Source organism: Ictalurus furcatus, chromosome 12, assembly GCF_023375685.1.
Source record: "Ictalurus furcatus strain D&B chromosome 12, Billie_1.0, whole genome shotgun sequence".
Classification (NCBI taxonomy): domain Eukaryota; kingdom Metazoa; phylum Chordata; class Actinopteri; order Siluriformes; family Ictaluridae; genus Ictalurus; species Ictalurus furcatus.
In genome coordinates this window covers 14,409,578-14,423,028 of record NC_071266.1, presented here as the reverse complement: position 1 = coordinate 14,423,028, position 13,451 = coordinate 14,409,578, and the positions used below count along the sequence as shown (strand labels likewise).

Here is a 13,451-nt window from a genome sequence, read left to right as displayed (position 1 = left end):
GACGTCACCCCACCCTTGGTGTTTGGACCCACCAGTCACTGAGGCACGTGCCATGCTCAGTACCTCATGAACTTGGCACACAAATCACAAGAGCTGTCCATCATATTTTTCGTAAATGCAGCATTCGGTTTGACCGAAATTCATCAATTTTGGCAGGCCTGTTGGTTTTCTTAAGGCGAATTTCACAATCCCATCCATTAAGTCCAACCAACAGGAAGACGGCCATTTTGGATTTTGTGTGTTTTGACTAGCATCAAACATTTCGAATACCAGATTTGGCCAACATGATGTGAAGATATCCATGATGTTAAATTGTGAAGGAGTTCTTGCTACATGTTCATTGTTGAAAGCGCTATACAAATAGAATAGAAATTAATTGAATATTACACTGCACAAGCAGGAAATATGGCATGATTCCACTGTGCATCATCCAATGTGGTCCCAAGTTCAATCTCTTCAATGAAGGAGTATAATTGCATGCACATGCCAATAGTGATTTTCCTACTCGTAGCCTGAGCATGCCACAGTGGGGTTCAGCAAACCCTTTCTTTTGGGTAATTTATATAACACACACAGAGCACAGTTTATTATATGTACATTTTGCATCATTATAGTGCAGTTACTGTGCAAAACAATGTTATTCAATGACAAATATGTTTGACATTGTTATACATATTTTTGACAAATATGTGCAGCAGTTGTATTGATGTTTATCAAAGGTAATCATAGTTTTATAATTTTTCAGTAGAACTGCCATGCAGGTATTTCATGGCAATGTTATTAATAAATCACTGGTTGAAGATAGATTGTGCCTTAAATGATTAAAATAACAAATTTGTGCCTCCTCCTCCCCAAAGTACATGAGCATGTCCCACTTATCGGTATCGTGGTACAGATCACATGGTGACTTTATTTAGTATATTTCCTCATCTTTTAATTCCTGGCTACTCCAATGTTTATCCTGATTACTTTCATACTATAATTAGGCATAGACAGTCATTGGTTTTATTCAGCTGAATAACTTGCCTTCTCCAGGCCTCCTGGTTATCCTGCTATGACCCAGGGGATGATAGGAGCTGGGTCTCCGTATGCACCGCCTATTAACAGCATGCATGGGATAATGAACCAGGCAGGGCCGTACCCCATGGGAGGCAACGTGGCCAACAACTCAGCAGGTGAGCACCAGTCCTGGTGCTGGTTTTTTTTTTTTTTTTTTCTTTTTTTTTTTTCTTTTTAATATATATAAACATATATAGCTCTAAAGAAAGCTATTCTAAACTATTTACCTTTTACACCAGAATAATGCTTCAGTTAAATGCAAAGGGTGAAAGGATAAGTCTGGATACAGGAACTTCACAGTAGGTGAATTTTATTTTAATCTTAATGTTATTAAGGAAAGAAGTTTTTCAGATGGAGAAATACAGGGGTGTAGTTAGTATTCTGGGTAGGCTTTCACACATTTAGTTAGACAGGAAGGGGAGACAAGTTGCGTGACAAGGCTGGAACAAATTCTTTTGCTTTTGTTTCATCACAGTAGATGAAACAAACTCTTTCATCTACTGTGATCATCTTGTCTCCAGATTTATCCTTCCACCCTTTGCATTTGACTTGAAGCGTTATTCTGGTGTAAAAGACAACACCATGTAAAAGAACACTACGGACATCAAAAATCAAACCTTGCCCAACCTTATGCTTATGACATACTGCAGGTTTGATTGTACTTACCCAAAGCAGTACAGTAACCTGGCACTTCATGTTTTTGTTATAGTTCTATATTAGATATTTGTGCAAGAAAAAAAACAACAACCCTGAAAGACTTTAAATGTGACATGGTGTTATGGGTGTGTCTAAGATTACTGGACATGAGCTTTTGGAATATTGTTTTCACTGATTTATTTCTGAGTAGCAAAATAATTTGGTATGTTTGTGGAACCTTCAACAATGCTTAGATTTGTAGCCTTGGGTCTTCTGAAATAAATGCTGTTTCATGTTTCTCTACTTTCATGCACGTAGAAAAGTTTTTAGATTTTTGGAGAAATAAGTCTGTCTATATAAACATTTATAACTGTCCACAGTAGTCTCCATGCTTTAGTTAAAGTATCACTGAAGGATTCATTATTACAGGCGGTAGAAACTTGCAGATTTGCTGGTGGAAATACTTTTTGCCTATTATGTTACTCCTTATTAAAGAAGTTCCTTGGACAATTCATGTGCCAAGTTGAATTGTGTAATGCAAATGCATATAGTGCACAAATGCTTCCTTCTGTCTTCCAGGTATGGCACCCAGCCCAGAGTTTGCCATGGATAAGGTTAACCAAAACCAGAAAACAAATAATAAAGCTGATGGGACTCCTAAAACTGAATCAAAAAAGGTAAGGAGCTGTATGAATGTTTGAATTAACTGTAGCAGTAATAATGCATGTGGTTGAGGCATAGCCTTAAAGACTAACAAAATAATTCATATTTAGGTGGTAGGAAAGCTTTTCTAGTGTTGTGCTACTTAAATTCAGATGTTCACTTACCACATGTTAAGGATTTCTTGATGAACTGTTAATTTTGTTTTTCTTGTTTTGTTGCCGCTGTAGAAGTCAAATTCGTCCACCACCACAAATGAGAAAATAACTCGGCTGTATGAGCTGGGTACTGAGCCAGAGAGGAAGATGTGGGTGGACCGTTACCTGGCCTTTGCTGAGGAGAAAGCCATGGGCATGACCAACCTGCCGGCAGTGGGCCGCAAGCCTCTTGACCTATTTCGGCTCTATGTGTCTGTTAAAGAGATTGGTGGCCTTACACAGGTGAGTGTGCATACACACAAATGATGATGAATGTTTGTTTTAGGACATTTTGTAATTTTAGGATGATTTATAAACCTAAAAGTTCTCAGAAGGGAGTGTTCAAAGTGTAGGGTTCCATTAATGAATACATGAACACATTGTCACTTTACAACCTGAAACTGGAATAGACTTAATTTGAAGTTTGACCCCATTTTTTTAAGACACAAAATGGCTAATATTTGAAGGTGCAATATAATTTTGTGACACATTTAAATAAAAAGGCGGTTATCTGGGTTTTTTTTTTTTTGCCATCGGTGTTGTCATCCACTCTAAATTGGATTGAAGTCTGGGTTTTGACTGGGACATTATACCATTTTCAGGTTCTTGGTTTTGAACCTCTCAAAATCAAGCCTTGTAGCTGTGTAGTTTTGGCAGTATGCTTAGATTTGTTGTCCTGTTGAACCATGACCCCCTGCCCCAGTCTCAAATCTCTTGCAGACTGGAGGTTTTCTTCAGGACTGCCCTATATTTGGCGTCATCCATCTTGTGCTCAAGCCTGACTGGTTTCCCAGTCCTTGCTGATAAAAAACATCTACACATGATGCTAACTGCACCATGCTTCATTGGAGGATGGTGTTTTAGGGTGATGAGAAGTAGTGAAATATTTAAAATTCTTAGGCCTTGTCTGTGATTATAAATTCACCTTTATCCCACATATGAAGATGCTGAGGAAAACATGTTTTATAACAATTAATATTTTGAAAGTGCTGGCCAATAGAAAATGGGGTGCAGACACTACTGGTCTTTTATAGCTCTACAGAACATTAATTAGATCTCAACTGGATTAAGGGAGTATTGTGTGTGGTCAGGCAAGGAAGTCATATATTTGAACACATGACCCAATACACCATCAGGGAATGCATCTAGCTCTTAGAGCCTTCAGAACAAGTCCCATTCAAAGCCTTTATACAGAAGCCGGTGAACCTTACCTCCAGAATACGCGTCTGGCTTTACAATACACAGTCAAACTCAAAGCAAAACTAAGTAATCCAGCCTGTACACCAGTATTCCAACCAGAATGATCCTATCTGTATGAAGCTAGACCTAAAGCAATCAAACCCTTTGGAATATAGGTTAACCATACTTGGAGAATTTGAACATAAAACTGGACAGCATAAGACAGTATCATTTTTGGCCTGTTCCCCACTGGACCTTGAAAAATCAGAAGAAACACTTCCCAATGTGTATCAACAGGAATTCTTTGAACTGAAATGTAATTTCCCACTCCATAATACAGTATTCACGGATGGATCCAAAACGGATGACAGTGCATCATCAGCAGCAGTAGTGATTGGAGATCAACAGAATGGCAACTTGCCTCTATAATAACTATTGTTTCTCTCATCCTATTGGCATAAAGCTTAGCAACTTTGTCCAGGCTATGTGTCTAAACACACAAAACTAATGACCACTGGTTTTGTTGACTTTTTGGTAGTTAGTTAAAAGTAGTTAAAACTACATCAGTGATATTCTGGCCAGATCTCACTGGCCATAGAAAATGATTGGGCCAGACAAAATAAAGAAGATACAGAATAAAAATTTTCTGTCTTTCAAAGGTTGTAATTTGATGCTGAGCCCTGATGAATTTGACCATTTTTATTTTCTGTGATTTTACACTATAAAAACTCAGAAAAAGAAAAATTTCATAGCTGGTCCATATGATTTCTCTAATCATTCTTGCTTTGACCCTGTGGCTTGCATGTAGTTATAACTATCTTTCGTCTTCTGTTTTCCAGGTGAATAAGAATAAAAAGTGGAGGGAGTTGGCGACAAACCTGAATGTTGGGACCTCCAGTAGTGCAGCTAGCTCACTAAAGAAGCAGTACATTCAGTGTCTGTACGCCTTCGAGTGCAAGATTGAGCGTGGTGAGGACCCACCTCCGGATATTTTCAACAATGACCCCAAAAAGAACCAGGCGAAGGTACAGCCACCCTCTCCAGGTCAGTGCACATCCTCACCTTTCGACCTTAGATTCAGGAGTGGCAAACACATTTTTGTTAATTTTTTTTTTTTTCTTAGAAAGGTTAGATTTATTTCACACTTTCATGTCTCACATGTTTGATATGAACATTTAACTGATGCTCTTGACCTGTATCTGCATGATTTTATGCATTGTGCTGCCACATGGTTGGCTGAGTGGATAACTGCATAAATGAGCAGGTATGCAGATGTTCCTATTAAAGTGGACAGTGAGTGTATATGGAAAATTATGTGAAATAATTGTTGACGTAATATGATCAAGCTGTGTAGCAACACCTTGAGAAAAACTGCAGAAAAGCTTACACCGAATTCATTGTTTTTACAAGTCGTGTCAGTCAGTCATGTTATAAACACTCCGAGGGGTGTTGTCATGCTGCAACAGATTTTGGGCCTCTTAGTTCCATTGAAGGGAAATTGTAATACTACAGCATGCAGAGATATTCTATACTATTATGTGTTTCCAACTTTGTGGTAACAGTTTGGGGAAGAAGCACATATGGGTGTTATGTTCGGGGGGCCACACACTGTACCCAAACACACACAAAAGAAAATCTGATTTAGAAAATTGATTTTTCTTTATTCCAAGCCATAAAAACACAAATATGAGGGATGAACACCATTCCTCCAAAATATATTCCCTCAACCGGTACTGTGGCAGGGAGAGCTGTCTAACACGAAATTAGACAAAAATCTCCCAGCTGTTTTTAACCCGTTTGACATTTGTAGAATTTGTGTATGCCATAGCATATGATTTACTTCATTTTTATACTCCTCAAACTGTTGAGGCCTTGTATCCTGTCGAGACTACTCTATTCAGGATAGCCGTTTTTCTTTATAGAATAAAGGTAAAGATATAGCACGCCTGCCTGTATTTATAACCGGCCTTTCTGTATCTTTCTCCAGCGGGATCTGGATCTTTACAGGGCCCTCAGACTCCACAGTCGACTAGCAGCTCCATGGCTGAAGGAAACGATCTGAAACCCCCAACCCCTGCGTCAACACCCCACAGCCAGATGCCTCCTATGCCTGGTGTGCGGTATGTCCAAAATTTGAATAGGCTCATCAGGCTCATTAGGCTGATCAGTGACAGTGTAGAAGATGATTGGTGTCGTATATAAATCAACGGCTGTTTCTGTCTGATCTTCAAACAGGAGCAGTGTGAATGTTCAAGACCCGTTTGCTGATGGTGGAGACCCTGCCTTTGCTAGACGGAGCTCGATGACGCCTAACTCCGGCTTCCAGCCTGGAATGGGGGGCCCACCTGATATAATGAGTCGCTTAGGTCCATATGAGCCTAATAAGGACCCTTTTAGTGGTATGAGGAAAGGTGAGAATTCTGGTGTTATAACTTGTAGCTTTACATCAAATACTGGCAGTGCAGTGGTGAGTCACTGCTCAAATGTTTGTCAAATATTCCCCACAAACCGCATTCTCTGAACACCTTAACTAGGCTCACATTGTTTTACTTTTGGAAATAAAGCACCTCAGACGTTGATTTGCTTCTCAATATCAGTCCCAAAATCTTTGCTAATATTCTAACGATTTTGATTTTAGAGTTAAAGGCCAGGGAATGTTACTTCACTATGTATCTGCTTTACGTTTAGCTGGTGAGCAGTTCATGAATCCGGGACAAGGCCCCAGCAGTGGAATGAGTGAACAATATAACCGAGGCCCTCCGGGACCTATTGCTAACATGCAGTTAGGTCACAGACAACAGTACGGACCCTATGGACCAGGATATGACCGGAGGTACGAGCTACTGACTGAGTTGCTGTATGACTCTTTTGTCATGTGCTCACGAAGTCTCTCATTAATTCGGACTACATGTAATGTTTTAATGGACTATTTATGCTCGGATTTATTTTTGCAAAGTAAACTTGTACTGTTTTTCTAAAAGTACAAAAGGAAAGACCATCATATTTAGTCGTTGCATAGAAGTATTTCTTGAAACTATTGAACACTTTGCAGTATGTTTAACATGAAACTCAAATTGGAATTACACAAGCATTTCTTTTATACTGTGTTTTCTGCAACTTGCTGGGATTATAAATCTTTCTGATAACAATTTTGTGTTCTCGTAATGTCTTCTATTGTACCATTTATTGACACACTTATGAATCAGTTAAATCACAGTTCACTACTCCATGGATCACTATTTAAAATGCATCCCACATATATTACACGTAGTTAATCGATCATATAAATGTCTGTCTGTAATTTGCTGCCATCAGCTTATAGCTGTGCTCATTAATTTACATACCCTTACAGAATCTGCAAAATGTTAATTTAAAAAAAGAAAAAGAGGGATAATTAAAATTGCATTTTGTTTTTTAACAGATGTTTACATATAGTCCACAAGACACAATAATAACTGAATTTACACACATGAACCAGTTCAAAAGTGAATCCTTTTGAACAGGATGATCGGTGGGATTTTAATATTTTGTTTAAAGATCTTTTCTTTTCTTTTTCATTTAGTACTGCCCCTCAGAAGCTTCGTAAGATATTGACATGTTTCCCAGAAGACGAAATGATAACAATTTACACTGATCATCCTGTTCAAAAGTTTACATCCCCCTGGCTCTTAATTTGGTGTGTTACCTTCTGTTTGCACCTTTTGTGATAGTTGTGTACGAGTCCCTCAGTTGTCCTCAGTGTGAAAAGATGGATTTCAAAATCATATAGCCGCTGTTAGAAAGGGGTCAAATATGCAGAAGAAAAGCAAAGAATGTGCAGGACCTGGAGGATTTTTCTGAAGAACAGTGGACAGTTTAACTGCTCAGGACAAATAAGGGACTCATGAACAACTATCACAAAATATAAAAACAATCAGTGATCATCCAGGTAACAACACAAAGTATTAAGAATCAAGGGTATGTAAAAGGTATGTATGAGGGGGAATGAACAAGGCAGAACTAGAACAATAGCAAAGTATTAAAAGGAAAAAAATGTACATATGTCCTTCAATATGTCCTTATAGACAAAAGCCAGACATTAGTCCAGATGGCAGTATGTGTCCTGGAGCCCCACATCCAAACACCATGCCCTCTGGACTCATGCCTGGCTCTTGTCTGTAAGGACATATTGAAGGGCATATGTACTTGAGTTTCTTTTAGTACTTTGCATTGTTATGATGAATTTTCTAAACCATGTACAAACATAAAAAATACCTGGTACATCAGTGTAACTTGTAATGCAATATAATACAAGCCAAAAAAAAGCAACAAAGTTTTAAAAGAAAATCATGTACATTTACTCTTAAATATATCTTTGCAGACAAGAGCCAGGCATGAGTCCAGATGGCAGTATAGGTCCTGGAGCCCCACAGCCAAACACCATGCCCTCTGGTGCTGACACAGGGATGTATTCACCTAATCCACAGCAGCAAAGGTTAACATTGCTTCTTGTCATGTTGATTGCATCTGTTATGTTTATTACCTTGTTCTCAAATAGGTATCATTTGGCCATATTTCTTTTTCCTCAGGCATGATTCCTATGTTAATCAGTTCCCTGGCCAAAGTGCACCCTCTAGTGGACAATACCCAAATCAGCAGCCTGGTATCTACCCACAGCAGACGGTTTGTATAGTACTGAACATGTTCAGCTTTTTACCCTGATATTTTATTTAAGATATAGCTTATGTAACAAGGAGTTATGAAATAATCTTCTAAATAATTTACTTTGTTTAACAAGAAATGTTTCCAAATTCCATCTTGCAGAATTACACACAAAAGAGGCCCGGAGATGGTGGTTATGGTCCCCCAGCAAAGCGTCATGAGGGGGAAATGTATCCATTCAGTGGCCAGCAGCAACAGGGCCCTCAACCCTCAGGTGGACCCCAACCCCAACAGGACATGTACAACCAGTATAATACCTACCCTGCCACAGATCGACGTCCACCTGGTCCACAGAGTCAGTTCCCATTCGGTTTTGGACGGGACAGGGCGCCTAATGCCGGAGGTGCTAACTCTCAGTCCTCCATTCCACCGCAGATGATGGGCAGCCCCTTGCCCTCTGTCCCTGATGGCCCCCAAGGTCCCATGTGGCAAGGCAGAAATGACGTGAACTTTCCCAACTATCCCAGTCGTCAGGGACCTCCCGGAGTTCCCACTCAAGGTCCAGGGTACCATGCCACGAACCGTTCTGAAGACATGTTACCTTCAGACCAGCGAATGAATCATGAAGGTCCATGGCCTGGTCATGTCAACCAGAGGCAGCCTCCTTATGGACCTGGTGGTTCTGGCCCACCCATGTCTAGAACACTGCAGTCCAATTTTCAGTCCACTCAAAATCACATTCCACAGGTATCAAGTCCAGCGCCCATGCCAAGAACCATGGAGAACAGTACATCACCCAGCAAGTCCCCTTATATGCACACTGGGATAAAGATTCAGAAAGCTGGACCTCTAGTCCCAGCCGTACACACAGCCCCAACACCAGTACAGCATCCCATGATAAGGAGAGACATAGCCTTTCCTCCAGGGTCAGTGGAGGCGACTCAGCCCATCCTCAAACCACGCCGCCGACTCATGATGAAAGATATTGGTAAGAAGCTGTGTATACATTTAAACATTTTTGCTAGGGGGTACATGCGTATATAAATTGCTTCATCTTTGTTTTTGTGCATATGTATATATGAACTTATATGTATGTAGGAACACCGGAAGCCTGGAGAGTCATGATGTCCCTCAAATCAGGATTGCTGGCAGAGAGCACTTGGGCTTTGGACACGATCAGTATTCTTCTATATGATGATAATAGCATTTCTACCTTCAGTCTGTGTCAGGTGAGATGTTCATGCAATGTCTGCAACACTATGGATATACTGAGCATACCGCTTTGCATCAGGCATGAATTAAAGTGCCTCAAGATGAAAAGCAGGATAAGTGTGTTTAAATTTAGTCTGATTATGCTTTATTTTCTTTCAGCTTCCTGGTTTCCTTGAACTTATAGTGGAGTACTTCCGTAGATGCCTCATTGAAATTTTTGGCATCTTGAAAGAATATGAGGTTGGAGATCCTGGGCAGCGAACACTGATTGATCCAGATGCTGCCGACTCGGATATGTCTGATGAAGAAATTCCAGAAATAGGACAGATGGAGGAAGAAGAGGACAAAGAGGAGAAGAGTAGCCAACACTCATTACAGATCCAAGTCAAGCATGAGAAGGATGAACTTATACATGAAGAGAAATCCTGTGAAATGTCTGAAAAAGAGAAGGAAGGAGAAATATCTTCATCTAAAGAGCATGAGCTATCTATTCCCTTTCAGGACAGTAGTGCAGTACAGGAAAAGCTCAAACAGGCTAGCAAATTTGACAAGCTTCCCATTAAGCTAGTGTGGAAGAAAGACCCATTTGTCATTGGTCACACCGGCAAGTTGGGCCGGCGACAGACTTTTGACAGTGGGCTGATTCATTGGAGTGTTGGTGGAGGTGACACCACGGAGCACATCCAAACACACTTTGAGAGTAAAATGGAGCTGCTAAAACCTCATAAACCTGTCAATACAGAGGCACTTCCCTTAGCGGAACTGGTTAATGAGAACCAAAATAAGGATGAGAGAATCATACCACACCAGCAAAATGAGCAGCAAACAGAGTCTCAGCCTTCCTCAGGCCAACCACTGGAGGAGAAAAACACCACAGCTTTTGCTAGTGCATCTGCTACCATAATGGCCACTGTTGATGATGTGCTGTCTGGTTGGTCGGCATCAGTTGCTGAGCAATCTGTGCAGAATTGCATAGAGAAGGAGGAGGAGAAGAACAAGTTCCTGTTTGGGATTGACCCATCACAGCAGATCAGCAGCATTAAGATCCTTGAAGACGAGCCACACAGCAAGGATGAGTCCCCATTGTGCACGTTGTCAGACTGGCAGGACGCGCTAGCCCGGCGCTGCATATGCGTCTCTAATATTGTCCGCAGTCTCTCCTTCATCCCTGGCAATGACACTGAAATGTCCAAACACCCAGGCCTGCTGCTTATACTGGGCCGTGTGGTACTTCTGCACCACCGGCATCCTGAGCGCAAGGAGGCTCCTGTTACCTATGAGAAAGAGGAAGAGGAAGATGAAGGAGTCCGCTGTGAGCAGCATGAATGGTGGTGGGACTGTCTGGAGGTTCTGCGAGAAAACTGTCTGGTCACGTTGGCGAACATCTCAGGCCAGTTGGACCTGTCCATGTACCCAGAGAGTATCTGCCTTCCACTGCTGGATGGTCTTCTCCACTGGGCTGTCTGCCCCTCAGCAGAAGCCATTGATCCTTTCCCTACGTTGGGGCTTAATGGAGCAGTTTCTCCTCAGAGAATGGTTCTTGAGACCCTTAGCAAGCTTAGCATCCAGGACAATAATGTTGACCTCATTCTGGCCACTCCACCCTTCAGTCGCCTGGAGAAATTCTACAGTTCACTGGTACGCCTAATTGGTGACCGTAAGGTACCTGTGTGCCGGGAGATGGCAGTGGTGCTGTTGGCCAACCTGGCCCAGGGTGACAGCCTGGCAGCTCGGGCTATTGCTGTGCAGAAAGGCAGTATAGGGAACCTCCTGGGGTTTCTGGAGGACAGTCTAGCAGCCACACAGTTCCAGCAGAGCCAGGCTTCACTGCTACATATGCAGGGGACACACTTTGAACCCACCAGCGTGGACATGATGCGGCGGGCTGCCCGTGCCCTGCATGCCCTCGCCAAAGTAGAGGAGAACCACTCCGAGTTCATGTTGTATGAGTCACGGCTACTGGACGTCTCTGTATCCCCCCTCCTGAACTCAGGAGTGTCCCACGTGATCTGTGATGTACTGTTTCTGATTGGCCAGTCATGACAGCTGTGGGGCTGAGCTTTGTCCCCCTTCTTCCTTTTAAACCCCTCGAATCTGTGTGAATGGAGAAATGTAACAGCGAAAACTGACTGTCCTTTTTTTAATTTATGCAAAAATCACCTCAAATTCCACTGATTGCTCTTTCTACCATGCTTCTTTCTAAAGGAAGGATTTCACAAAGTGGATTTAACACTTAAATAAAATGAAGAGAAACTAATGTGGATACATGACTTATGACCTTGGGAGAGTATGATGCCATTTTGGAAGGATGTTTTTTTTTTTTTTAATTAAATGAAAAGTAGATTTAAAAAATAAAAAATAAAAAAAGAAAACAAAACTAACCAAAGTTGCTGTCACATTTACAGTGAGTTTGGGGGGGAAAAAAGGTGCCCAGTGGTCCTTTTGGTTTACTGGGCTGGCAGGCACCATTGTCTAGTTCTTGTTTGGAGGCTATACAGTTTCAGACTCTTGTTTGTGCTATAAATTGTAACTTGGATGATATATACACTGAGCCCAGGGACCAGGTCATTGGCTGTGAAGAGACATCTGTAAATGGAAGGCCTGTACAGTAGATTGTATGACTTTTTTTGTACTGTACACCTTAAAGTGACAAGCTGTAAACATACTGTAATAATAAATACTGTTTCACACTGAGATAATGCTGACTTGGCAGCAAAACTGTAGTTTTTAAAATGATTTTCATTCTTATTTAGAGAGAGGGGAAAAAAGGCATTCTTCCCCCAAAGTATCGTGTACAACACCCCGACCTCTTTGTCCCTTGATTGTATGACTTGACCCTCAAAGAAATCACCTCTTAGGACTGGCCTTGAGCTTCAGATGCAGTCCAGACTGCAATGTAAATAATGATGTACAATACACTTTGCTCTTTCTCTCTCTCTCTCTCTCTCTCTCTCTCTCTGTCTCTCGCTCTCTCGCGCTCTCTCACCTTATTGCGCTCTTCACCATTTTTAATCTTTGATTAATTAAAGATTACACTCAAGATCTCTTCATTGCGCATTGCCATGTGTTTATTTAATACCCTTCCTTCACATACATCTGAGACACAGGATTTACTCTCTTTATAGTCAACCCAAACACATTAGTTCAAGTGTGGAGAAATATGGCAAATCTAATATGTCTGTGGCTCTAAGTGAGCTCTACATTCAACCAAATCTAGCCGATTCCTAAAGAAATCATCCTTTACCCCAAAGTGCTATGGATTCTTCATATTTGTATTTCAGACAATGTAGCTAAAAAATCTTGATGTTTTTTGGCTTAATGAATATAATTTATTCAGTATGAAATCTTTATACTATATGTTCCACGTGTTAAGAATAAATGTATCTTCGTAAGACTTTGTGATGGATTTATTTATGATATCCCCATAAGTTGATTGCATTTGATAGGAATTTCTCATGGTGAACTGAAATGGTAAATCTCCCTTGCCTATTCATTTCAAGCATTATTTGGCAAAATAATTACCGAATTGCACCTTATCACCTTTTGATGCAACCAGTGGTTAGTGTGTATAAAATGGCTTATACGACTGTGTGAAGGATTCAATACATCCACATAGAGAACATCACCACAGCACAAAGGGCCTCAACACTTAAAAAAAAAAAAAAAAAAAAACACTGCAGAACAGAAAATCTGTTTTTATGTGACTTGTCCAGATTATGTTAGACCTCTGACAAATATCAACAGAGACTGAGAAAGAGGTGCAGCATTTGGGTTTGTTGATTATCTGATTTGGAAAGTGGTTGCTTCACAGTCACAGCTCAACACAGCTGATGGACCTAAGCATAGATGTGTAATGGGAATGCTTTA

The 13,451-nt window shown here is 40.8% G+C and overlaps 1 protein-coding gene across 1 annotated transcript in view; it reads left to right on the top strand.

Moving 5' to 3' along the window:
* Nucleotides 1-12,978, top strand: part of arid1ab (AT rich interactive domain 1Ab (SWI-like)) — a 75,230-nt gene extending 62,252 nt beyond the window's left edge. Inside the window, exons 9-20 of the mRNA XM_053638717.1 lie at nt 1,036-1,175; nt 2,275-2,372; nt 2,586-2,795; nt 4,571-4,775; nt 5,719-5,851; nt 5,967-6,142; nt 6,420-6,564; nt 8,092-8,205; nt 8,300-8,393; nt 8,535-9,360; nt 9,471-9,601; nt 9,744-12,978. Coding sequence (XP_053494692.1) covers nt 1,036-1,175; nt 2,275-2,372; nt 2,586-2,795; nt 4,571-4,775; nt 5,719-5,851; nt 5,967-6,142; nt 6,420-6,564; nt 8,092-8,205; nt 8,300-8,393; nt 8,535-9,360; nt 9,471-9,601; nt 9,744-11,627 — 4,156 coding nt within the window. The 3' untranslated portion in view covers nt 11,628-12,978. The remainder of the gene's footprint in view (nt 1-1,035; nt 1,176-2,274; nt 2,373-2,585; nt 2,796-4,570; nt 4,776-5,718; nt 5,852-5,966; nt 6,143-6,419; nt 6,565-8,091; nt 8,206-8,299; nt 8,394-8,534; nt 9,361-9,470; nt 9,602-9,743) is intronic.
* The last annotated feature ends 473 nt before the right edge of the window (nt 12,979-13,451 follow it).